This window comes from Tachypleus tridentatus, chromosome 12 (genome assembly GCF_004210375.1).
Source record: "Tachypleus tridentatus isolate NWPU-2018 chromosome 12, ASM421037v1, whole genome shotgun sequence".
Taxonomy (NCBI): domain Eukaryota; kingdom Metazoa; phylum Arthropoda; class Merostomata; order Xiphosura; family Limulidae; genus Tachypleus; species Tachypleus tridentatus.
In genome coordinates, this window is record NC_134836.1 from 60,868,208 (window position 1) to 60,894,757 (window position 26,550).

Here is a 26,550-nt window from a genome sequence, read left to right on the forward strand (position 1 = left end):
CGATGAATTACCTTTGAAAAAGCCATAATATATTTATGGTATGAATAGTTTTTGTCTCTCGCGATACTGTTAATTGTTTAATAGCTTTTCAGAATTAATGGTTGTTGTTGTGGCATGAAATACGTGGGATCCTATGTAAAAACGGGCAAATTTGCACATTTTCATTTATATAAGGTCTGAATAAAACAACATATGAATCAAGATTTACATGTATTTATACTAAAGTTATACAAAAATGTCTTCGTGTTGGTTGACTTCATTCAGTACTATTGTATGTCAATAAGTGTGGTATAAAGCAGTAGATTATGATTTAAATTTTAATATTATACATTATCTGTGAATTATATTCTTGTATAGATTCAAAGGTCCAAAAATACCATTACCGTTTCTAAATAAGCCCCTCATGAGCCAGAAGTGGACATATTTGTTGATAAACAAAACTACCCAATCCAGTTTTTCTTAATTTAAACTGAAATTTCTGGCTATTTTTCTATTGGGTAAAAACAATGCATTTCATACACTCTTTCAGTGTTGTGACTACGAAAAGTCATTTGAAGCAGAAAGATGGCAGCACACTACGTGTATAACAGCCAAGCACAAGAAACATGAAAGTCTCCAAATGACAGACAGAGATATTCAGGAACTACTTAGAACCGCCTTGGTAGATATATTGTGTACCAAATTCAGTACAAAATTATGTCTGTAGTTGCTTTCACGGTGTTACTGTCTGCTCATCCTACTGCTGACTATCGTGATGATTGGACTTTTCCTAGCGAATCGAAAGTGCAATCATTCGTATTTCAGTTGAAAGATAAACAAAAAACGGTTATAGCAGTAACATAAAAGGTTGGCAGTTGTTTAATTAAAGATTCTAAAAATGTGGCTTTATTAATATATACATTGAATTTACTCTTAATGGGTAGACTTTAGTACTAGCTAGTATGGAGACTTGACGATGGTGTATTTCACTTTAAAGTTAATCAATTAGTAAAATAAAACTTGTGTTTAAGTTGTCCTCATACACTAGATGGATTCCGAAAACAAGGAGGGAATTTAGTACGTTCTTATCGTAACAGCTTCATTCCAAGAAAAATTGTGTTTCAGGATTATTGTCAAGATACACAGATGTAAAAAAAAAAGAATTTTATAAAAAAATCGTACTAAGCCTAAACATGTAGATTGTACTACACTCTGCTCGTTTGATTTCCACTTAGTGATGAAAATAAAATTCGGTTATCAAACATGGAAAAAGGTAGTATAATACCATACTATGTATTTTTTACTCCCCATGTTAATGTTTGCTTTTTAACAACTGTTTTTTCATCATTATTTGTTTGAATGTAGTGAGGCACTCAATTAGGTTACTCAAGCCTCCTTTTCATTAATTATTATATTCTAGCATATTGTTTGTAGTGTTTTGTGTTTTTCTCTTGTTGTCGATAAAATTTGTGTTAAAGTTTTAATTTGTACCTTGTCTGATTCGTTCTGTAATGAGTTTGGTTATACATCAGGAAGAAACAAATTATAAGACTCCTATTATTATGGCATGCCTAACTGTTTACTCCTATGTACTTTATAGAGACAGAAAGAAGTACAATAAATACAAAAAAAATTTCATGGGAGATAGCTCAAATTGAAAGAAAATATTAGGGTATTCTTTGAGATGACAAATTACAATCATTAGACCAAGAAGCCTGACCAAATTTAGCAGTAAATGAAGATTTAGTTTATACTCTTGCTTACAATGTGAAGTAAACAGATAGATTTTAGCACGTTCAATACATGCACACAAATATATGTACGTATCAATCAGAGTACTTTATCTGGTAAAAATGTTTTTCATGTTCCTTTCTGGGAAACATTACAGTTCTCAACAAATACATTCCCGTAATTTTTCATTTCTTAACTGTACACTATTTTTGTCTGCAGAACAATAACACCACAGTTTATACGATAATGCAACTTATACATGAATTTGATTTTCACAAGAATAATACATATTTTATAATATTGTAAAGTTTTCAGTTAATTCACGTGAAGAGATTGCTGCCGTCATCTTTATATTTCTACTACACAACTAAGTCCAAACCCATATCATTTTATTTGGCAGAAAAAGCTCGACATTCACACATGGACCTCAGTAGGTTAAAATCTGCCCAATAACTAGGAAGGTAAAATAGTAAAGTTCCAAGAATATGCTAGTAAAACCATGACAGAAAAATGATCTCCTCTGCCTTGAGATTAGGTAATACGGATGAGGTGACACTAGCCTTTGACGTTCCAATTAGCCCTCCTATGACCACTCAAAAGGGAAAAATTTGTTAAAGTAGCGACAACGGGCAATGAAAAGACAAGTTTCACTATTGTCTATTCCTGATTACTGATGGTACCACATTTTCCCTTAGAATAAATTTCCAAGAGTCACTATGCTCTGAGAGAAGCTGTTTTCTGGTATCATTGTTCAATGCAATCGCAAAAGTTGTGTCACCGATTATTTGATGAAGAAGTGGGCCAATTGTGTTTATATAGAACGTGCATGTGTATTTTTCACTCTTAATGGACAGCATGCCAACTATGGGCCATCCACATCATTCCTGGTTACTTCCAAAAGGTACTAACCTCACGATCACTCTTGGAGTTCTGACTTGTTATCTCCAATCACTTGATATGAGAGTCAACCATGTTTTCAAAATTCAATTTCATCACAAATGAGAGCAATTGGTGTAGGGCAGAATTCATACGTTCATGACTTCAGGTGAAATGGTGACCTCTGCTGATGTTCTGAATACTTTAGAACGAATTTTCTCATTCAAGTCTTTATATCATTTGAAACACTCGAAAAATGAATGAAACATGTACATTTATTATTATTTTCCATTATAGCTAAAAACTATTGAAAATTAATTAAAAAAAAAGTCATTTCTTATAATTATTTATACTCAGTGAGTGTATCTTTCTCTTTGTGGTCAACGAGCATTCAATTTTATCATTAGTTTCAATTTGTCCTTCACAAAAAAGGTCAACTTTATGTACACATGCAAAACTTTGAACAATAATATCCTGTGTCAATGGTTCACCTCAATAAACAGCATTGTTAATACAGTTAGAAAGACCAGTGAAATACAGTTATACCATCCCAAATGTTGGATTTTCAAAATGGGTTGCTAAAATCTTCTTTGGTGAAAATGTTACATGACACGTGGACGAATTTATTTTTTTTTACATTAATAGATACAATACAATACTTAGAAAGTTTTCAAAGTAAAAGAAAACAAACACGTCATTGTGTTTAATTATTTAGATTACAGACAAGTAAAAACATGAAGCTCGTAGTAAACTTGACATGTTAATACTTCAGTTCTCTCACTGACTTTTCTATTTAAAGGTTTCTTGACAGTCATTAATGCTGGACACATGTATATTCCTTCCTATGAATTATGTCAACTTATATTTTATAAGCTGCATATTTTCAGAACAAATAGTTAAAAATCATTATTTGTTGTGCTATTTAAAACAAAATGGGTATTCACAATATCCAAAATTTTGTTTCCTTCGTATGATAAAGACACATAATTAAGTTTTCTGCACCATATATCTTTTGCGGGTAGTAATTAGAAATACTTTTCTCAAATATGATACAAGAACTTAAATTATACATAACAGTAATATTATTCTGTTTTTCTACCACACGTATTTTTGTAACGAAATAATATAAAGGGAAACTATTATTTAGCAGTGAGTTAAATTTAAACATATATTATTTCTACACTTCATAATACTTTAAGTTTTCCTCACTAGGTGAAGGCACAAATATTTACATATATATAACGACATTCTGGTACATTTTAAACATATCTGACTAAACAATTTCGCTAAATATTAACAAATAAAATATATTAATATTAAAGACATCAAACAGTTGAATTCGTAAACCACTGACAGATATGTGTACATTATTGATTTCTGAGTTTAATAACACCAGTTTCTTAATTATCAAAAAATATATTACATAGCGGTTTTCTTTCATTCAACTTCATTGGAACATCTGTCGAGTTTGTCTCTTTCACCAAATGATTCTGAAAATATTTACATCCTACTGTGCAAACTACCACATTACATTTCTTCTCACATCCCACTGTGCAAACTACCACATTACATTTCTTCTCACATCCCACTGTGCAAACTACTACATTACATTTCTTCTCACATCCCACTGTGCAAACTACCACATTATATTTCCTCACACCACTGTGCAACCTACCACATTATATTTCCTCACACCACTGTGCAACCTACCATATTACAGTTCCTTTCTTGATCCACTCACTCTGGACAGGTACCCCTGTTGCAAACCGACCACCTTGTTCTATCATTTCCGTTGCTATGATATGTGTCATCTTTTGATACTGCTTGCTCCCTCTATTGGCACACGTTTTCTTTCCAACCCTCGATGAGTTTTTTCACTACACTTTACTGTCTTCGTGTTTGCTTCCCTCTCCATTCTCTAGTTTCTAATCCAGTTTTACTTTTCTCTTCTTTCTTATTTCAATCTACTAACTGAAGAGATGGTTCATCCTACTTCAACCTAGGATACGTATGGCATCCTCCATATTAATTGTTCTGGCCCTGATATGTAATCATTAGTTGTATATACATACAGTAACCCGGGATAAAGTTTCAAAACGTGGCTTCTGAAAATGTCCCCTTAACATCAGTTCAGCGCTCAGAAGTACTTATACCACCCATTTGATCTTCTCTGGCTTCCTCTCTTCCTTTAAAAATACAACTGAAATATTTGTTGTACATGCAAAAACATCGAGATATGTTGGGTTAAAATTTCCTATTCTAGAAATGTCTTTATAGGTTAATAGATGACGCAACGTTCATTAAAAAATCTATTCTGCTAATAATAGTAGTAGTAAGTGGATTTATTTTTCCAAAGCCATTATTATCACGAGAAGCTCTTCTGTAAACTGTTAAGATATGACAAAAATATCAAATAAAATACCTACGGATATTTAGTCCAAACTAATGTGACGTTAATATGTTATTTTTGTACTAATTAATGAACAATATTAAATCAAATTTTGTAAATTACTTGTATCGAAATGTAGGCAGTGCATTGCATTATACCAAGTGCAACTTTAAAGAGATGATAAACATACACCTATCAAGGAAAAGAGGAACAAGTTATGAGACTTAGGAACGAGTCAATTTCGTTAAGACCATTGCTTTATTTCTTATTAATCAATAGAAATATCATAATAACACAAATCGTAATTCGGAAATGTAAAGTATTCCACATTTGTTTAGTCTACTTTTAACATTATTTTTACAATGACTCTTTAGATGCTGTAATTTTGACAGACTAGCATATTTACTCTGTCATGTAATTTTTTCTGTTTTGTTTTTTTTAATTTTATTGGAAACTGAAATGAAATTACTCTTGAATGAAAAACATGTTAAGTACAAGACTAATATCCTATTGATGAAAATCATCTGGCAAACTTCAAACGAACAAAACAATATTTCATCATTTAACATTGTTATCGATGTTTCTGTATTGTTGAAGAGAAACGAAAAAAGTTAAAATGTTATTGTGTTCAATAAGTTTTCTTGAAAAGTTAAAATTGCTTTCTTTGTTATATAATTTAACAGTGTTATTGTGTTGTTGGTAAAGTGCATTAAAAACCAGCGAGGTAACTTTGGTTGGTTGACAGTAAAGGCTGACCGGCAATGCTTTTTATTTTAAGTGTTGTACTTGTAATATTTGAGTTTTATTTTGTTGTAGTTTTGATTATATTACTGTTATTATAGTAATGTACTTTAATTATTTATTTAGGAATGATGTAATTCTTTCTTATGCTTTAAATACTGAAGATAGAGTCTGCTGAAACCCAAAACGTTTATAAACAGAAGTTACTATATTATATTACATTACATTACATTACATTATATTATATTATATTATATTATATTATATTATATTATATTATATTATATTATATTATATTATATTATATTATATTATATTATAAGAAACAACTTTTCTGTAAGCTTGAACATGCTACAAAGCACATAGCATACATATATGAATGTTGGTAAACAATTCATTATTGACACTTGAAGACAGAAATTCTATTAACAATATTTCTCAAAATTTGCTTTATAAATCTGTTTCTCAAACAGTAAGGTTTCCTTTCTTAGATCTTAAATCCAAAATATTTTATTATCTAAGAATATATTTATTTAATTTACTACTTAAACTTACAGTCATCTTTATAATAAAAAATACATCAAATCAGTATAGTCGTAGGACATTTTATTTAAACAATCGTAGTATGAAAAGAAATTGAAATTCTTTCTTTGTTTGTGAAAGATTTTTTTTATTATTTATGAACAACATAGAAATGTTTTGAATACAATTTATAACATGATCACTTTAAATATATTGCAGAAATTACATGATAGAGTAGCTAAGCCAATCGGCTAAAATTACAACATTTGAACAGTCATGGGTATAGCGATATTAAAACAAATAAAACAAATTAAAATAGATATTATACTAATATTTATATTGAACTAATATGAAATAAAACAATGGATTTAAAAATGAGATTTAACATTGGAGTGAGGCACTTACTTAATACTCATAAAATGGTCTTTCTTTTCCTTGATGGATTGTGTTTATATGAACATTTGAAGACAACAGCACGTCTTATTTCAATCCAATTCCAGGAGGAACTGATGGGTTACGCTCTCTCTCGTCGGCCAAGCGACCAAATATGAAAGAAGTGGAAAAGGGAAAAGATAAAAAAGCTAACTCTAGTTGGAAATGGAGAATTCAAGCACATCTACAGCAACTGGTAGTGCAAATGGCTGAGATAAAAAAAACATGGCACCATTCAGGCTAAATTAGCGAATTAACTCTGCTAATGGAACCAGCAGTGAAGTCCATGAGAATTTGGTCTTGAGATAGATCAAAGGGGGAAGAAGGGGCATCACTACCTCAACATGCTCAGGATCGTGAGGATTTGGTCTTGAGACAGATCAAAGGAGGAAGAAGGGACATCACTACCTCAACATGCTCAGGGTCGTGAGGATTTGGTCTTGAGACAGATCAAAGGGGAAAGAAGGGACATCACTACCTCAACATGCTCAGGGTCGTGAGGATTTGGTCTTGAGATAGATCAAAGGGGGAAGAAGGGACATCACTACATCAACATGCTCAGGGTCGTGAGGATTTGGTCTTGAGGCAGATCAAAGAGGGGAAAAAGGGACATCACTACATCAACATGCTCAGGGTCGTCAGGCAGGAGGTTTAGAAGATGATTAGCTGATGTCAAAATAATTTTTGGGATATGGACAGTGGTAGCGAGAACATCAGAGAATATAAAATTTGGTGATGAAAGCAGTTATTAACATAATGAGTTCGAAGCTGTCGAAGGTGCAACAGAATGTGAGGAAAGTCTTAAATTGGATTAGGGAGTGTATTGTTGAAAGTAAACAGGATGGCATGGTGCTCCAAAACCTGAAAGCAAGAGTAGAAGGCTAAAGAAACAGAGATAGAGGCGTTGGGTCCTCTCGATTGTTGCCTTTCCTCTAGTTCTCAGTTCAAAATTCAAGACACTTGAACTTGAACAAAGGATAACTGGACGTTTAGCTTACAGTGAAGATAAAATGTCATTCAAATGCACAGTGAACACAATCTCCCTTTTTTTGCTGTCATGATTGGATATCTATAGAAATACATTCATAATACTTTCCTTTTATGACCCAGCTAAGATGCATCTATATATATTAACTGATATATTTTTTCCTTTTACGACCTTAATCCCAACTATTTTGGGCTACCTTGTATTGTTGTAAGCCAAAAATTTTACATTCGGGTGGCCCAATCAACAACCATACAGGACGAGCATGTTCGGTGACGGGGATTCGAATTCAAGAGCATCATATTTCGGGTCCATCACTCTAACCACTAGCCTATGTAAAACCAAGCTAATAAAAAGTAGTTTACATTTATTTGTTCATTATTCAAATGTGTCTCTGCAACAACAGTATCTACACTGATATTCTATTTCGTTTTTCTAAAACTGTGCTTATAACTTTGAGCCTGAAATTTGTTATATGTGGCACTTTACACCTTAGAGTCTATTACCAGCCCTGGGTTTTCTAGAGCTTGCTTTCGGATTTTTAAGGTTCTGCTCAGCTTCCGCCTAGGACCTAGAGGTAGACCTAGGTCCTTAAGGTCATTATCAGTCAGTAGTGCAAGAGACCGGAGATCAATTTTCTCCCTCATAAAAAGAGGTATGTATTCGGTCATCTGATTAGCTGCAAGAAACAGGATTACTGGTGTGAAATCAGGTGTATTATTACTCATTGGTACTTCTTCATTCTTCCAGGACATCTGTCGGTAAGCTAAGCTACCAGCGCTCCCTATACTGTCTTTTTTCTGTACCGCGCACTTTTCACTGAATTGGACAGAATCTCCATAAATGTCATCTTCGCTACTGGATAGATAATGCAGACTTCCAGTGGTGGAGCCAGAAAGAGCTGTACTTCCAAATTTTGGACGTTTTAAAATGTTTGAAGGTTTGGCTACAGAAAAATCGTCTCCTGATATGGAACTTTCATGTTGGAGAATATGGGGTTCACTCCGAGAACGGGAAATTTTACTCCAACTACTAATGCCGTCCTTCAGACGTCTCTCCAAGTTATTGTTCTGGGGACCGTGCCTGGAAAACCCTGTCATTTCAGTGTTTCGACTTTGATCATATAATGAACGCAATGACTTATTTTTTCCTTTGGCATTCATTTCGCTTTGACCTAGCTCCTGCTTTTTCTGGTGAATTTTTTTAGACAAAGCACCCCGGTCTAATTTCAAACTTTGTGTGCTTTGCATCATCTGACCATCTATGACAACATCTGAGGGCTTAGATGAGTTGGCGTACAGAAGCTGAGAATTCGTTTTGAGAGTTTGGCCAGTATCCGCAAAAGGCAGATTCAATCCGCTGTCATCCGAGTTGATGTCAACATTGGACATTTTCCACCACTGCTTCTTTAATACTTGTTCGGACTGCTCAGTTAGCTTCGTGGCCTTCTTCTGAATTTTTTGTAAGTTCTTCATGCGTTTCTCAGCGTCTCGAAGGGCTTTGGCCTTCAACTTAGAGGCCTGCTTACTGTTTTGCTTCACTTGCATGTCTAACAACCGGTTTAAGAACCTCATAATTTCGTCCCGACAATTGATAGCAGCCACGTCCTTGGCAGACTGGAAGTCATTGTTTAGAGCCCACACATTAGCACCAAAGTTCACAAGAAATGAAACACAATTCATGTGACCGTTGGCTGCTGAGTAGTGAAGAGCTGTGTTACCAAAGTTGTCACATTTGTCTGGATCGCCCCTGAAAAAAGATGGATACAAACATCTGAAAAAAACGTGAAAATACAGACCCTTTCTAAACATTTCTGAATACTCTATCAAATACTTCTTAAAGTGGAAATATTAAAACCTGTAATAACTCTTGAACTGAACAATTCAATAAGTTATGAGCTTGCTATACCTTCAGAAATGAATCTTAAACTTTTGGGATTTATTTTATTAATCTGGTGGTTACTGTTATTTGTAATTAAGCGCAAAGCTACACGATGATTATCTGCGCTAGCCGTTCCTAATTTAGCAGTGTAATACTAGAGGGAAGGGAGCTAGACATTATCATCCACCGCCAACTCTTGGGTTACTCTTTTCACCAACAAATAGTGGGATTGATTGTAAAATTATAACGCAGCCACGACTGAGAAGACGAGCATGTTGGTGTGACGGGGATTCGAACTTGCCACCCTCAGATCGGGAATCGAACTCCCTAACCACCTGGCCATGCCGTGTGGGAGTATAATTAGTATGCAGAAATATATAATAATATCTTCAAGTGATGCCTCTGTTATTGAGCATTTAGTATCTTTGACGAAGTCAACATTAATTATATTTACAGATGACGCCATGTCCTTATACATATAGAAAAACCAACTTTATTGCAACTTCTGTGACACAACATACACGCAATGTGTGGCAGGGTACACAAATACCTTATGTATATATATATCTCACACAGGGCATTCTCAATGTAGAAGTGTCATTACAAAAATGGCCGCCACTATTGCAATCATAGTAAAACTAAGTTAGTTGAAGTTCTAATCCAACAGACTGTTTTAAAGAGCCGTTTGTTTTTTTTTATAAATAGTTTGAAAGTTAAACGTTTTGTGTTATTTTTCATGGCATCTACCCACACATTATTGTTGAGTCCATAACGCAGACGAACGACAGATACCTCAGCTAGCGTTAAGTAAGTATCTCCCCAACAGCTTACACCATGCTGTATGATATAATCAAATTTTGTGTGTTAGCACTGTAAGTACCGTTTAATATGATTTCGAGGGTTCGTGGTTCGCAGTCCGTTGCCTCAAAAATCTGATCTGTACCTCTAGGCTATGGGCGCACCTTAAGAGTGACGGTTAAATCTCACTATTTCGTCAGAGAAAAACACTCCAAGTCCATTAATAAGGCTTCACTGGTTTAAGGTTTATAGCCCAAGTCCATCAATAAGGCTTCACTGGTTTAAGGTTTAAGAACCTCCCTCCTCTTTTTAACAATAGTTCTAAATTTGGGACTTAGCAGTACCCAGGAGTTGGTACAGTTTATCTGAAACCTATCATTCCAAAATTAAGAACGACTGTTTGCAGATAGCACTTGTGTAACTTTGCGCGAACATTCTAACACAACCAGCCAATCAGTTTTTAAAGAATGCTCACCACGTATGAAAAACCTTCACCTTTACGCTTCATAAGCAAACCATATCAAACCTTAAGACACTTTTCTCATTCGCAAGGTGTATCAAAATAACAAAACCTTACAAGTTTATTCGCTTCAAGAACAAAAAAATCTAAACGAAATAAACTAGATTGATACCATAAGTATATGTACATACACGTACAGATAGTTATTGAATGGATATTGAATTTAGTTGACATACGGAACTACTTTTTAGCTGAATGCGCCGGCATTATAACTTTACTTTTTATTTCTTGCTTAGACAAAATAGTACTTTTATAAATATGAAATGTTATGACTTATGTATAATGTATTCTCTTTAAAGTGATGTTACTTGGTAAAGTTATAGTACCTACGTACGCAAAAGGAGTTAACACACACAAACACACATACATATATTTAGCTTTTAAATCTGTTATTTAATCTAAATTACTTAGTATCCAAGCTGTTATAAATCAAAACTACATTTCAAACCAGTAACGCTCTGTAGAATATATATAGAAATAAAATATTGGTGATAAGAAATATTTCATTTAACAAACTCGTAGCTCATTGGTCCTTGAGACATGAATCTTTAGTACAGAACATGCTACGTACAGTTTCACCATGCAATACTCCACTACCACCGCCTGTGAACAGATGTTCGTTGTTTAACAACATAACTTTTATAAAACAGTTTTGAGTAATTTATTGCATTTCTTCACATACTAGATTCACCAGTACACTCTACACCAAATTTGCTTTCCTTTGTGTTAAAAAATATTAAGTCATTCATAGAGCAAAGTTTTAATAATGGCAAATATGATAGGTTTACTGCATCATATAACACATGGTGATTTTCATGATGTTGATTGTTTTCAATTGTAAAAACAACACTTTCCTTCAAGAAATTGTTTTGTTTGTTTTTTGGAACTTCGCACAAAGCTACTCGAGGGCTATCTGCGCCAGCCGTCCCTAATTTAGCAGTGTAAGACTAGAGGGAAAGCAGCTAGTCATCATCACCCACCGCCAACTCTTGGGCTACTCTTGTACCACCGACTAGTGGGATTGACCGTCACATTATAACGTCCCCACGGCTGGGAGGGCGAGCATGTTTAGCGCGACGCGGGGGCGAACCCGCGACCTTCGGATTACGAGTCGCACACCTTACGCGCTCGACCATGCCAGGCCTACCTTCAAGCCATAAAATGTGAATGTGATATTAATATCACTAAGATATAGTTTAAAAACATTGTGCTGTAAAATGAATAATTTAATCAAATTTTCCAACGTTGGGGACTGAAAACAAAAGACCAAATACATCTTTTTAAATGTTTTTTTGTTGTTGTTGTTTTAATTTTGTGCAAACCTAATTTAAAAGTGTAAGACTATAGGGAAGGCAACTAGTCATCACCACCCACCGCCAACTCTTGGGCTACTCCTTTATCAACGAATAGTAGGAGTGACCGTCACATTATAACGCCCCCAAAGTCCTTGGAATACTGTCTGTTGCTTCTCTTTTTACGATTTCATCACTTGAATAAAACATTAATATTTTCAGTAAAATGTACTCAGAATATGCTGGGCCCGGCATGGCCAAGCGTGTTAAGGCGTGCGTCTCGTAATCTGAGGGTCGCGGGTTCGCATCCCGGTCGCGCCAAACATGCTCGCCCTTTCAGCCGTGGGGGCGTTATAATGTTACGGTCAATCCCACTATTCGCTGGTAAAAGAGTAGCACAAGAGTTGGCGGTGGGTGGTGATGACTAGCTGCCTTCCCTCTAGTCTTGCACTGCTAAATTAGGGACGGCTAGCGCAGATAGCCCTCGAGTAGCTTTGTGCGAAATTCAAAAACAAACAAACAAACAGAATATGCTTAGTAAACCGTTAGAGTATTTTAAATAAAATGTACTCAGAATATGCTTAGAAAACCGTTAGAATATTTTAAAGTAATATGAGTCTGAGTTTCACATTTTCTTTGTCTTTATCAGTTTATACTGACTTACAATTCACAGGTTTTATTATATGCGATCAATACTTTGCAGTAGTGATATATTATTATCTATTTGTTTGTCTTTCATTTTTAATTTATATGTCTTTAAGTGAGGCCCGCACTTAAGTAGAGTAATATACTTATAATGTTAGGGTCTATAAATCTCTTAAAGTAACCTACGTGTCCTACAAGCGTTTGCATGTAGTATCAATAGAGCCAGTTTGAATAACAAACTTCTATGGACCTATCAAAGGAACTACTTTTTTCATGGTGGAACATACTACGTGATCTGTCAGATATGACGTACACAACTTGTTACGTGCTTGAGAATGATCGAAATGTCGTATTGTTTTAAGAAATAATCTAATTGTAAAAGTATTAATAATATATACTTTATCGGTAAGTGAACTCAAAAACGAAACAACTGTAGACAGTTCCAATATTTTAAACCTGCGTTAGCTGTTTACTGCCATGCGTAATGGACCATCTGTGCTGTTTCCATTGCAAATGTCGAACCCCAATTTTAGCCTTATAGTCTTTTTTAACTTACAACTGAGTTATCGCGAGGGCGTGGTAATTATTAAATATAAACTTCTTCGTAATTCAAAGTGTCCAAGTTGAGGTAAAATTTACCTGAGTGAAAAATAATCCCAAGACATCTGGAATTAACTTAAGATTTATGAAAACTGGTGAAAACAAACTGAAGTTTTCTCATCAAACTTGTGGTGAAACTAAACATTCAAGTATACAGTCAGATACCAATGATTTAACGTTCACTGTAATCCTAACGTGAAAAGTATAAAACTAATATAGGTAAAATATTATATCCCAAAATTAAAGATCGTAGAACAAACTGAAATCAATAATAGGTATCTTTATTTCACTTTACAAAATATTTTTATTAATCTTTCTTAGAAAAACGAGAAATAAAGAAATGATAAGAAAACCAAAACGTAATATTTAATAAACATTTTTATTTTACTTGAATTTCAAAAAATAACCAACCAGTATGTTTTAAAAGTACAAAATAGTGTTACGTCATAATAAAGAATTTTTTTCTCGATATTCATAGACTCAAAACGAACAGTCCTAATCTCAGAATCGAAAGACATTCATCTTAAAACAGCTTGTTAGAGTAATTATCCAGCTAGAAAGTTATCTGGTCACTTTTATAACATAAAATATAGATAATGGGTAATCAAATAGATTCTTCTACTGGTATACTTTTATCCCACATTGACAGAAGACAAGAAATAAAAAAGGCCTACCCTCTGCCAATCAGTAGGCGCAAAGCATTCAGATGACCGAAGTAAGCTGCCCATTGTGTTGGAGTCTTACCGTCTTTGTCTAGGGTGTTACAGTCCTTCCTTGTGGTATTTTGTAAGAGATCAATGCACCCAGCACGTGCAGCTCTATGGAAACGTTCTTTGTTTGTGGCGGACATCTTAATATTTTACCCGCACGATGAAGATAAGTTATTAAAAATTATATATATATATATTACACTGACGGACACTTTCCTAATACCTTCTTCGCAAGTTATGGCCCGCGTGTTTATTTCCTGGCCACAGCGCAACGTTTTACTTCGTGTAGTCGGTCCTATGACGTCAGCATTATCTCACTCTGTACGAAACTCGCCCGCCCTCAGTTAACGCTCTCTAGGTTCTTGTTGCAACAGGTTTAATGTCCATGTTCTAATTACGGACGTGCAATGACCGTTCGTTTATTTCGAAAATCAAACACTGTCTTGAATGTTTTATTTTATCATCAAACTCAGAGTATATGCCAATTTTATTAATTACAACATTACGACTTTAATTTATCTAGCCTCGTTCTATGTTTAAACATAGAATATATTTAGCCATTCTTAGCCTCAGTACTATGAGTGTTTAGTTAAAACAAATCTTGGGAACAGACTGTCTATAATAAATACAGTTAGGAACGTTTTATAATATTTACAGTTAAGAACGTTTCTGCCTAAATATTCTATGTTTGAGCCTTTAATGTTAACAGCTGCTGACAGTTAATTAAAGATAACATTTATATTGTGAATGACATTGTAACACGTGGTAGTTTGAACTTTAGTGTTATTCTTTTGAAAGCTTATCACTTGATGCTAGAAGAATCGAAAGAAAGTTTATGTTTAAACAAAAATGTTTCTTCAACATGTTTACTTGTTTCTCTGTAAACAGAAAACAACAGCATAATTTTAATCAGTCGACATAGTATTGCTCGTGTATATCTACCTTTTTTCCAATCCATAACACAAAAACGTGGTCTTTATTATCGCGGAATCCCACACCCATATCAGTATGCTTACGTGGCTCTCTAGACTGCTAGAGGTCCCCGAACCACAACGCCAAGAATAATGGTGGTACAGTAAAAGCACGGTGAAACTAAACAATAGTTAGACATCAATTATAGCGTGTGTAGGTTATTTGACAAGACAGCAGAAATTGATGTGTCTTACGTCTTCACAGCACGGACCCACCTAGAAGTTACGTGGATTGACAGCATATGGACACTAATAACAGAGCATCAAAATTGTGACCTTATAACATTGATAAAGTATAATATTATAAAGTGTAATAAGAGTAAGTCGCCAGCCCCTCATAACGTTTCTACAGGTCTTTTTAAGCTTCCACTAACCATCTTTGCACGAGCCAGGTGTGTCCTAACGAATAATGTCTCACATTACCATTAAAATACACTCCACACTTTGTGCTGGATAATACACTAGGAGTGTGACAGTCAGATCCACTACTCAGATAAATAAATAGCCCAAGAGTTCACAGGGCACTGTTCATTATCTGCTCTCCTGTTCTTTTAACGTATTAGTTAAACGTTATGGGAAACTATGTAGATATTTTTTTGTTTTTTAACGTATTAGTTAAACGTTATGGGAAACTATGTAGATATTTTTTGTTTTTTAACGTATTAGTTAAACGTTATGGGAAACTATGTAGATAGTTTTTTTTTTTTAACGTATTAGTTAAACGTTATGGGAAACTATGTAGATAGTTTTTGTTTTTTAACGTATTAGTTAAACGTTATGGGAAACTATGTAGATATTTTTTTGTTTTTTAACGTATTAGTTAAACGTTATGGGAAACTATGTAGATATTTTTTTGTTTTTTAACGTATTAGTTAAACGTTATGGGAAACTATGTAGATAGTTTTTTGTTTTTTAACGTATTAGTTAAACGTTATGGGAAACTATGTAGATAGTTTTTGTTTTTTAACGTATTAGTTAAACGTTATGGGAAACTATGTAGATAGTTTTTGTTTTTTAACGTATTAGTTAAACGTTATGGGAAACTATGTAGATAGTTTTTGTTTTTTAACGTATTAGTTAAACGTTATGGGAAACTATGAAGATAGTTTTTTGTTTAACTTTGCCCAAAAATTTCGAAACAAAGGCAAAACGACCAAAGTATTTCAAAAGTCGTGACTTATACTCAAACCCAGTGAAGAATAGTTTGTTTCTGAATTTCGGGCAAAGCTACCCAAGGGCTATCTGCGCTAACCATCCCTAATTTAGCAGCGTAAGACCAGAGGGAAGGCAGCTAGTCATCACCAACCACCGCCAATTCTTGGGCTACTCTTTTACCAACGAAGGATTGACTGTATCATTATAACATCCGTACGGCTGAAAGGACGAGCCTGTTTTGGTGTGATGGGATTCAAACCTGCGACCCTCAGATTACGAGTCTACCAGGATATCCATTTAACCTCGTTCTCACTTGTAATTTTTCTGCTACTTAAAAAGTCATCACCAGAGTTCCACTTTGACTGCAATGCAAGCACGCTTATGTTACCGTTCTGTTTTTGAAAACAGTTACTATATTAATATTATAACTTTTCAATAATAGCAGGTTACCTATAATCATATTCGTTAATAATTGTAAACATGAAAATGCTAAGTTGTGCGTCTTATTGAAAAGTCTTCAAAGATTCAGTCTCTATTATATTTACTTGGCGCCGTTTAAAAATATTATTCGGCATGACCAGGTTTATAAGCGCTCGACTGTTCATCTGAGGGTCGCGGGCTCAAATCCCTGTCACACCCACCGTGCTTTCTATTTAACTGTGGGTGTGTTATAATGTGTATTATTCATCCGGATATTACCCAACAGAGGATATCTAGTTATTTGAATATACTTTAAAATAATTGTTCAGAAAATATTTTAGAATATTCACATGTCCCACCAAACATGCTTGACTGTTCAGTCGTAGGAACATTAGAAAGGTGCGATCAAGCCCACTATTCATTGGTAAAAGAGTAGCCAAAGAGATGGCGGTGAGTGGTGGTGACGAGATTCCTTTCCTCAAGTTTACACTGCTAAATTATGGACAACTAGCACAGATAGCCCTCGTGAGTGACGAATACTTTCGTCTTGTATAGTTCAGGTTAGCTTGTTTATGCCACTTAATTTAGTCTCGCTAGTGTAAAATTATCCTAAACATTGACATTAGAACAAATGTATGATAATATGATAATCATGTCGATGAAATAAGCTGGCACAACCAGTTTCTTAAGTTGTGTTTAGGTGGAGGTCATGGTGAGTTGGTTCTATTAACTTCTTTTGTCTTCCACAGAGGAATCAGTTTGTTGTTGTTGTTTCCATCTTTATTCAAAATACTTTTGTTACTGGAAACTGGATGTCTGGCTTTCACAAAGGTTTCGTAATAAATTACCAGTTTGTGCGATTATTGGATTTTATCCATGAATGACTTGACTTGAAGATAAATAAATCATAACAAATTATCAACACAAGGTTTATGTTACAATCTGCATAAATAATTTCCAGTTCAGCTCATATGTGCCTTTAGGACTAACAAGTCTTACAAACCGTTTTGCCCGCCGTGAGAACAGCGGCAAGTCTACGAATATACAACTCTAAAATCAGCGGTTCGATTCCCTTCGGTGGGCTTAGCCGATAGCCGGATATGGGTTTGCTCTAAGAAGAAACACACAAAACGTTTTTTGTGGAAGTGAAGCTAATTTTACTATTATCATATTTAAATTTTGTCAAAACACAATTTGTTTTAAATGTTTTTTTCCATGGAGTATTCGTTGTAACAGGTGTGGTGTTTGTTTGGTTGAAGCGAAGATTGTTGGAAAAACCTTTCTATAGATTTAAGTCAGAACTGATTATTTAGTTTGAATATTTTCCAGTTTTTTAATGCATTTTAGTTGTAATTATTCAGGCTGGACACACATATTCAGTCATTAATCTCGCAATAGTTTCATAGTTACAATAATATAAAATGCCAATGTATATTACATTGTGTATTACTTGTATGTAGTTTTATCACAATTCTATTATACTGAACTCATGCGATTAATTGTTTGAGCTAAACCAGTTATGTTGTCACACTCAGCCATTTAGCTGATCTAACTATCACATGTAATGTACCGTAAAGGTAGATCTGGGAGGATAATTTTGTATTGTACCACAAAGGTAGATCTGGGAGGATAATTTTGTATTGTACCACAAAGTTAGATCTAGGAGGATAATTTCGTATTGTACCATACATGTATATAGGGGAATACTTACGTACTGTATCACAAAGGTAGATCTAGGAGGATAATTTTGTATTGTACCATACATGTATATTGGGGAATACTTACGTACTGTACCACAAAGGTAGATCTGGGAGGATAATTTTGTGCTGTATCATAAAGATAGATCTAGGAGGATAATTTTGTATTATACCATAAAGGTAAATCTAGGAGGATAATTTTGTATTATACCATAAAGGTAAATCTAGGAGGATAATTTTGTGCTGTATCATAAAGATAAATCTGGGAGGATAATTTTGTATTATACCATAAAGGTAAATCTAGGAGGATAATTTTGTATTGGACCATAAAGGTAAATCTAGGAGGATAATTTTGTATTGGACCATACATGTATATTGGGGAATACTTACGTACTGTATCACAAAGATAGATCTGGGAGGATAATTTTGTGCTGTATCATAAAGATAGATCTAGGAGGATAATTTTGTATTGGACCATACATGTATATTGGGGAATACTTACGTACTGTACCACAAAGGTAAATCTAGGAGGATAAGTTTGTGTAAACTTAGCTGACTACTACATGAAATGCAACATAAAAATAAAGTTATTTGTACTATATATATACATATATCTAATGGATAGGTATTTTACATAAATTTTAGAAATCAATGACAGCATATGAGACAACCAATTAAATTTTGTGTCTTGTAAATCGCTTACACTGTTCTTTGTTTAACGTTCACGGTATTGGTTAAACGTTTAAGAGATATATTCGTTTTTAATTTAAATTTACTAAGCTGAACGAACTTCGTGAGATTTTATTTGGTTTACGGTTGGAAATACCGATAGCTATGAGGTGTCCAGCAAAAGTATCGATGCATTCTCATTTTGCATTTTTTTCTTTTGTTATTTCATTCTCAGATTACATATTTATAGTTAATCCGTTGTAAAAATTAGTAAAATTACTTAACAGCTTAATTCATATTTCTTTTCTATACACGTAGTTTGCGTTAATACAAAGTTATAATTGAAGTTCATCGTAAGAAACACTGTTGAAGGTTTCTCACGTGGGTGACAATTTATATAAAAAACTGGTGAGAAAATTTTCGCTATCAAAATAATGTTAAACATTCACACGTTTTGGTTAATATTTCTAATAATGTTAAACATTCACACGTTTTGGTAAACATTTCTAATAATGTTAAACATTCACACGTTTTGGTTAATATTTCTAATAATGTTAAACATTCACACGTTTTGGTTAACATTTCTAATAATGTTAAACATTCACACGTTTTGGTTAATATTTCTAATAATGTTAAACATTCCCACGTTTTGGTTAATATTTCTTTTATATCTTAAAAACAGAAGCGTAAACTAAAGGTGTCACTAGTGCTAAAAGGTTATAGTTGCTTGTTATATTATTGTTATTACTAAACCTAACAAAGTTGGTCCATTCGTATTATTAAATCTATTATTTATTATTAAATAAATGATTCATCTTCCCTGTTCGAATCTCTAATGATATTATATATGACTGATTGTTTGTAGTTAAGTGCAAAGCTACATAATGGATATCGAAACCCGGTTTCTAGCAGTGCGAGTCTGCAGACACTTATTGGCAATATAAATGAAATTATACAGTACAATATATACGTAATGTAGTCAAAATCCTTCCTAATATTGGCTCGGCGTGGCCAAGTGTGTTAAGGCGTTCGACTAGTAATCTGAGGGTCGCGGGTTCGTATCCCCGTCGCGCCAAACATGCTCGCCCTTTCAGCCGTGGGGGCGTTATAATGTTACGGTCAATCCCACTATTCGCTGGTAAAAGAGTATCACAAGAGTTGGCGGTGGGTGGTGATGACTAGCTGCCTTCCCTCTAGTCTTGCACTGCTAAATTAGGGATGGCTAGCGCAGATAGCCCTCGAGTAGATTTGTGCGAAATTCAAAACAAACAAAGTATTTATATAGCGTTACACAATATTCCAGAACATTTGTCTACATGTAACAGCGAGACATCCCAAACAATAGTTTCTTTTGACATACCAATATCTCTTGCATAGAGTTTACTCACGAAACAAATCTGCAAATCAACGTTTAGTCACTTTTCTGTAAAAAGATACACTAGAAAATTAAAATATCAACCTTCAAGATAAAAATATGCAACATGTACTTTAAATACGCGATCAGTCAAAATACTCTTACTTATAACTGTACGGGCTAAAAGAGGTGAATTGTAATATGAATTACTTGGTAAGCCTAACGTGACATCACTTTAGTTAATTTCAAGAAGTCACTGTAGTGAGACAACAATTATATACTAACCATTTTTTTCTTGGTTATGTGCATTCTTGACAAGAAAATAACCGATAATTCCGTGAAAATAATTATATGACTGATTTAGTGTGTAATTATAACACTTGCAACATTTCTCGTTTAGCACAAAACTACATGATCAACTCTCTCCTGCTGTCACCACGAGTATTGAAATCCAATTTTAACTGTTAAAATCCTTCAGACTCGCCGCTATGCCACTAGGAGTGGAAAACTTATTGCAAGATAATTAATACACAAGTTGGACGCAACGTTTTCTTATATTCTATCATAATTCAATTGATCATTCGTAGTTTCGTAAATCACGATAAAAATGTTTGTTTTTGAATTTCGCGTAAAGCTACACGAGGGTTATCTGCGCTAGCCGTCTCTAATTTAGCAGCGTAAGACTAGAGGGAAGGCAGCTAGTCATCACCCCTCAGAGCCAACTCTTTTACTAACGAATAGCGGGATTGACCATCACATCATAACGCCCTCACGACTTAAAGGGCGAGCATGTTTGGTGCGACCGAGATTCGAACCCGCAACCCTCGGATTACGAGTCGAACGCCTTAACACAGTTGGCTATGTCTAACCAGTGCCTGATCAAAGTCGGAAGATATCAGAAACTGCTTGGTTGTGGAAGATTTTGTTTATTTGTTTCATATTTCGCGCAAAGCTGCACGAGGGCTACCTGCGCTAGCTGTCCCTAATTTAACAGTGTAAGACTAGAGTGAAGACAGCTAGTCATCACCATCCACCACGAACTCTTAGCTGCTCTTCTACCAACGAATATTAGGATTGACCGTACATGATAACGCCTTCACTGCTGCTCTGATTATGAGTCGCACGCCCTAACAATCTGCCCATGCCGTTGTCTGATGAGATGTTAAAACAGATGTTTGAAACTCACCCTCACGTATATGAAATTAGTGGTCTTTGAGCAAAAAGTATGTTAACTCTAATCTATCGCTCAGCGGTATGTCTGCGGACTTACACGCTAAAATCCGGGTTTCGATACCTGTGGTGGGCAGAGCACAGATAGCCCATTGTGTAGTTTTGTGCTTAATTAAAAAAACAAACAACATCTCACCTATCAACAACACAAAACATAGCAGCTTTGTTTCATTTCCTTTTATGCCAGAAAGTGCCATTCAGCCGATTTAATAATTTTAACATTGATGGAAAAGTTGCATTCAAACCTTCGCATATGATTAACACCTTACTACCTAACCCGATAGAATCCCGAGTAAAAGAATAAGACATGTACAACATACAGCCATCGTATAACATCGCGCGAAATTAAAAAAACAACAAAAATTCTTCTTACAGCATTTAACTCGTATTATTTTAATTGTTACGATAGACACGACTCAGGCTAACAAGTTGTCATAGTTACCTGTACTTCGAAACGCAAACTTGTGCCAACTCTAATAGTGTTGTATTTCCCTTCAACTCCCAGATTGGCGAACTGCCAAAAACATATTCGTAACAGAAACACGTAATACGGCTAAAACAAAAACGGCAAAAACGAAGACAAAAAATAAAAAAATGTTGGCATGTTTAACAAAACGTGTGTGATGAAGAACGCCAGCAGCTCTTTTCTCTTTTAACATGTTTAAGAATTTTACCACGAGCAGTTATGGAACTCCTATCTGTGTTATTACACATTCTAGGCAAATGAACTTTATACGAATACAAGGGTAAATTTTAATTATTTCCGTTTATATGGGGCCCAGCATGGCCAGGTGAGTTAAGGTGTTCAACTCGTAATCTGAGGGTCGCGGGTTCGAATCCCGGTCGCACCAAACATGCTCGCCCTTTCAGCCGTGGGTGCGTTATAATGTGACGGTCAATCCCACTATTCGTTGGTAAAACACTAGCCCAAGAGTTGACAGTGGATGACTAGCTGCCTTCCTTCTAGTCTTACACTGTTAAATTAGGGACGGCTAGCACAGATAGCTAGCTTATAATGCCCCATAAAGCTCGAATAGCTTTATGCAAAATTTAAAAAAAACAAACAAATTGTTTATATGACCCTTTAAAATTATAGTTGTTTTTAAAGCACACATCATAATGACCTATACTTAACCATGACTGACTTCTTATCGCTATGTGACCCTCTCCCAGTGGCACAACGGCAGGTCTACGGACTTATACTGCTAGAAACCGGGTTTCGATCCCCATGGTTGGCAGAGCACAAATAGTCCTTTGTGTAGCTTTGTGCATAGTAATATAACAAAAAAAAACTTACTGGTATGACCGGATGTGCCTTTTTAGAATACACCTAGTTCATCAGGAGATTGCAGTTCTTGAAAATTCGTAATTAATTGTAATTTTACAATGTTTGGACAAATAACAATGAAGCCGTCTCTATAGTAACTAGCTGCTCTTGGTAGTTTCTAATGGAACAGAACGTATTCATTTAATGTTACAAATTATTTGAAATATTTCACTACAATTTTTGTATTCCTTACTTATTTACGTCTCCAGGAAAAGAACCTCATTGACAAAATAATTATTTACAGAAAAGTGAAATAAAATCATGAGATAAAAGGAAGTCAATAACGGAATTAAAAGGAAAATAAATGTTTAAAGGACAAATTAGCAAAAATAAATCTTATTGAAGATAAAATTGAGTAAAACACCTGGATGTGACATCAGCTAGGCCCGGCATGGCCAGGTAGGTTAAGGCGTTCTACTCGTAACTTGAGGGTCGCGGGTTCAAATCCCCTTCATACCAAACATGCTTACCCTTTCAGCCGTTGGGGCGTTATAATGTTGATGGTCAATCCAACTGTTCGTTGGTAAAAGAGTAGCCCAAAAGTTGGTAATAGGTCTTACACTGTAAAATTAGGGATGGCTAGCGCAGATAGCCGTCGTGTAGCTTTGCGCGAAATTCAAAACAAACAAACAAACCATGTCATCTGGAAATAGCAAGGACTTCAGTTTAATTCATTTAAACCAGAATTAGAAGACCTACGTAAGTGGAACCAACTGAAAGCCAAGAATTTGAAACCGCCAAACATGCACTTTAATAGCAACCCCGTTTCAACTACGGAAGTGTCTTAACAGTACCTAAAACTGGCAAAGCTCTACCAAACTGGAGTCTTCTTGGTTTCTTTCCAGGTGACATTGCAATATCGAGCTGCAGAAAAAAATGCTGACACCATTGTCTTATTTAACCATAAATGAAGGTTTCAGATTAAGGATAGTAACCTTCAATCTCTTCTATTTTAATAAAATACTTTATAGAAAATTAAATAAACTTATTTTATTTAAATAAATTGTCCAAAACAATAGTAATGACATCCTTACTTTAGTATATCATGTTTCTTTATATTTTTGTTATAGATTTTAGTTATTCATGATAAGTCTCAACCACTACATTGAATCTTATTAGAGAAATATGGATCCACTATACGTCACGTATTTTCTTCATCTCATACAGATTAGACAAGTGCTTGGCTACAGCTTTATTTTCAGATCAATCCAAAGAATTTCTGATGTATTTAGATCTGGTGATTGAAGGCTATTCTTGGCATTTATCTTCGGTTTCTTGAAAACTCCAGAGTTGACACAGCTGTATTCTTTGGATTATTATCGTTTTGGAAGACATGCCAATCAACCTTCGAGATATTGTTGAATATTGAGACACACGACTGGTTCCATTCATATGTTCTTAAATAAAAGCAATGCCTCCATTTCCTGCTAAAACTCACCAAAACGAGTCTCCTCCACGTTTAACGATGTACAAAACTCACCAAAACGAGTCTCCTCCACCTTTAACGATGTACAAAACTCACCAAAACGAGTCTCCTCCACGTTTAACGATGTACAAAACTCACCAAAACGAGTCTCCTCCACGTTTAACGATGTACAAAACTCACCAAAACGAGTCTCCTCCACGTTTAACGATGTACAAAACTCACCAAAACGAGTCTCCTCCACGTTTAACGATGTACAAAACTCACCAAAACGAGTCTCCTCCACGTTTAACGATGTACTCTTCATTGCAAGCTGTCCCTCTTTCTCCTTGAAACATAATGCGATACATTTTAGGAAAAGTTACATTTAATCTTATCAAACCAGTAAAGTTTGTGAATAATGTTCTGGATTCCTTTTCATATTTCCTGTTTTGTTTTATATTCATGTCTTTTTGTACAGTATTTCGTGTACTGTTACACTGATGATTATCTATGATTTTCAAAGTACTTTGCTATAAATTAATCTTGAATTTTCCTTCAACCACCAGGATAATTTTAATATCAGTAGTTTGTTTAACCTGTTGACTGCCAGGTATTTTAGCTGCTACAATACAACTGTAATGCTTCTTCATTTTGTAACTTTTTCATGACGCCATTTTGGATCGAAAGTGAAACAATTTGTAAGTAGATCAAATGCTTATATGGTACTGACACCTAGCATTTAAGTTAGGTATTATTGAGAACGAATTAACTCGTCCGTGGCACTGTGTTACCGATCGGTTTAGACGAGTTATCTCGTCTACGGCACTGAACAGGTTAAACGTCTACTTTTTCCAAAGAACTTCAGTTGAATTTCATCTGCAATACCTCTTGACTGTTGCTCTGATTGTGGATTTTGGTAATCCATGTTTGTTCGACAATGATTTGTAATAACTTCCGTTATTGTAGTCTGCTACAAGTTCTTTTCTCAAGCGTGAATACAAGTTCTTTGGGCCTGGCATGGCCAGGTGGATTAAGGTGTTCGACTCGTAATTTGAGGATCGCGGATTTGAATCCCTGTCGCACCAAACATGCTCGCCCTTTCAGCCATGGGGCATTATAATGTGGCAGTTAATCCCACTATTCGTTGGTAAAAGAATAGCCCAAGAGTTGGTGGTGGGTGGTGATGACTAGCTGCCTTACCTCTAATCTTCCACTGCTAAATTATAAACGCCTAGCGCAGATAGCCCTCGTGTAGCTCTACGCGAAATTCAAAAAACAATGGAACAAACCAACAAAGAACTTTTTTGTTTGGTCATCACCTGTTTAGTTAGCACAAATATTTCTTTCAACAGGTGTTTGCTATGATTGTCTCTTTATTGAACTAATAATGCCATTTGATTATTTTGTAATGGATTTTAATCAACTGAAATATTTCAAAGTTACTTCTATTCAGTTTTTACATATTTTTAAACGATACGAGACAGGACTTGTTTTAGGAATAAAATACACGAAATCATTTACTTTCGTTATTTTATAGACTGTTTGTCAAGCTACAGTAAATTTTTTATTTTCTATTTTTCACACGAAAATTACTACAATTACTTGTAATTAAAGTAATATGTAATTACTTCTATTTTACATGTTTTCTTGAATTACAATGAGTGTAAGGTTAAATGATTTTTTTAAAGAATTTAAATTAAAACATCTCTAACCCAGTCACCTTGACGTAAGTTCTATGACAGATAGAATAATAATTCATTATTTTTAAACTGACAGTAACAGAACAAGAAAGCTAAAACTCGAAAATAATTTTGATTTATCGTGATTAAGAGAAATAAACTGCCTTTGTTTCACTTATCTTGGCTTTGGTCTTTCAGGTTTCTTAAGTAATTGAACAGTCCAGTTCAAGGAAACTGTTAATTAACTAAACCATGTTTACAAATACACGTCTTTAACAATAACCAATACTTCATTAATAGTGCATAATGAAGTCAGAGCAGCGTTTTCCTAAATTTCCAACTTAAACAATTTGATGGACAGGCTATGAATGGTGACATTTTTCCCATTAAGAAACGATAACATAATTAATACGAGGTCGAAAATTAAATGAAATATTTTATTGTATATTATTACAAAAAATGGTAACCTTATTTATTCAAGTTTTGGAAGAGTATATGATACTCATTGAAGTAGTTGTTTTTTTTAAATGAAGTCCATCTAT

At 34.6% G+C, this 26,550-nt stretch overlaps 1 protein-coding gene across 2 annotated transcripts; it reads right to left on the reverse strand.

The window, feature by feature from the left end:
* Positions 1-1,684: 1,684 nt before the first annotated feature.
* Positions 1,685-23,531, reverse strand: LOC143233390 (ankyrin repeat and SAM domain-containing protein 4B-like). Of its 2 annotated transcripts, none has more exons than XM_076469584.1 (2): positions 23,395-23,531; positions 1,685-9,404 (listed from the first exon to the last, which is right to left on the reverse strand). In XM_076469584.1, the coding sequence occupies exon 2, from the start codon at positions 9,335-9,337 to the stop codon at positions 8,141-8,143; it is 1,197 nt and encodes a 398-aa protein (XP_076325699.1). In that variant the 5' UTR covers positions 9,338-9,404; positions 23,395-23,531; the 3' UTR covers positions 1,685-8,140. The 2 variants fall into 2 exon arrangements, with proteins under 2 accessions (XP_076325699.1, XP_076325698.1); XM_076469583.1 differs by lacking the exon at positions 23,395-23,531 and adding an exon at positions 14,066-14,374.
* Positions 23,532-26,550: the final 3,019 nt, after the last annotated feature.

Coding starts and splice junctions, on each gene's coding strand:
- LOC143233390 (XM_076469583.1), bottom strand. CDS start 14,241: ATGTCCGCCACAAACAAAGAACGTTTCCATAGAGCTGCACGTGCTGGG. Junction 9,405..14,065: donor CGCCTACTGATTGGCAGAGG/GTAGGCCTTTTT, acceptor ATCTTTTTTCAG/GGGCGATCCAGACAAATGTG.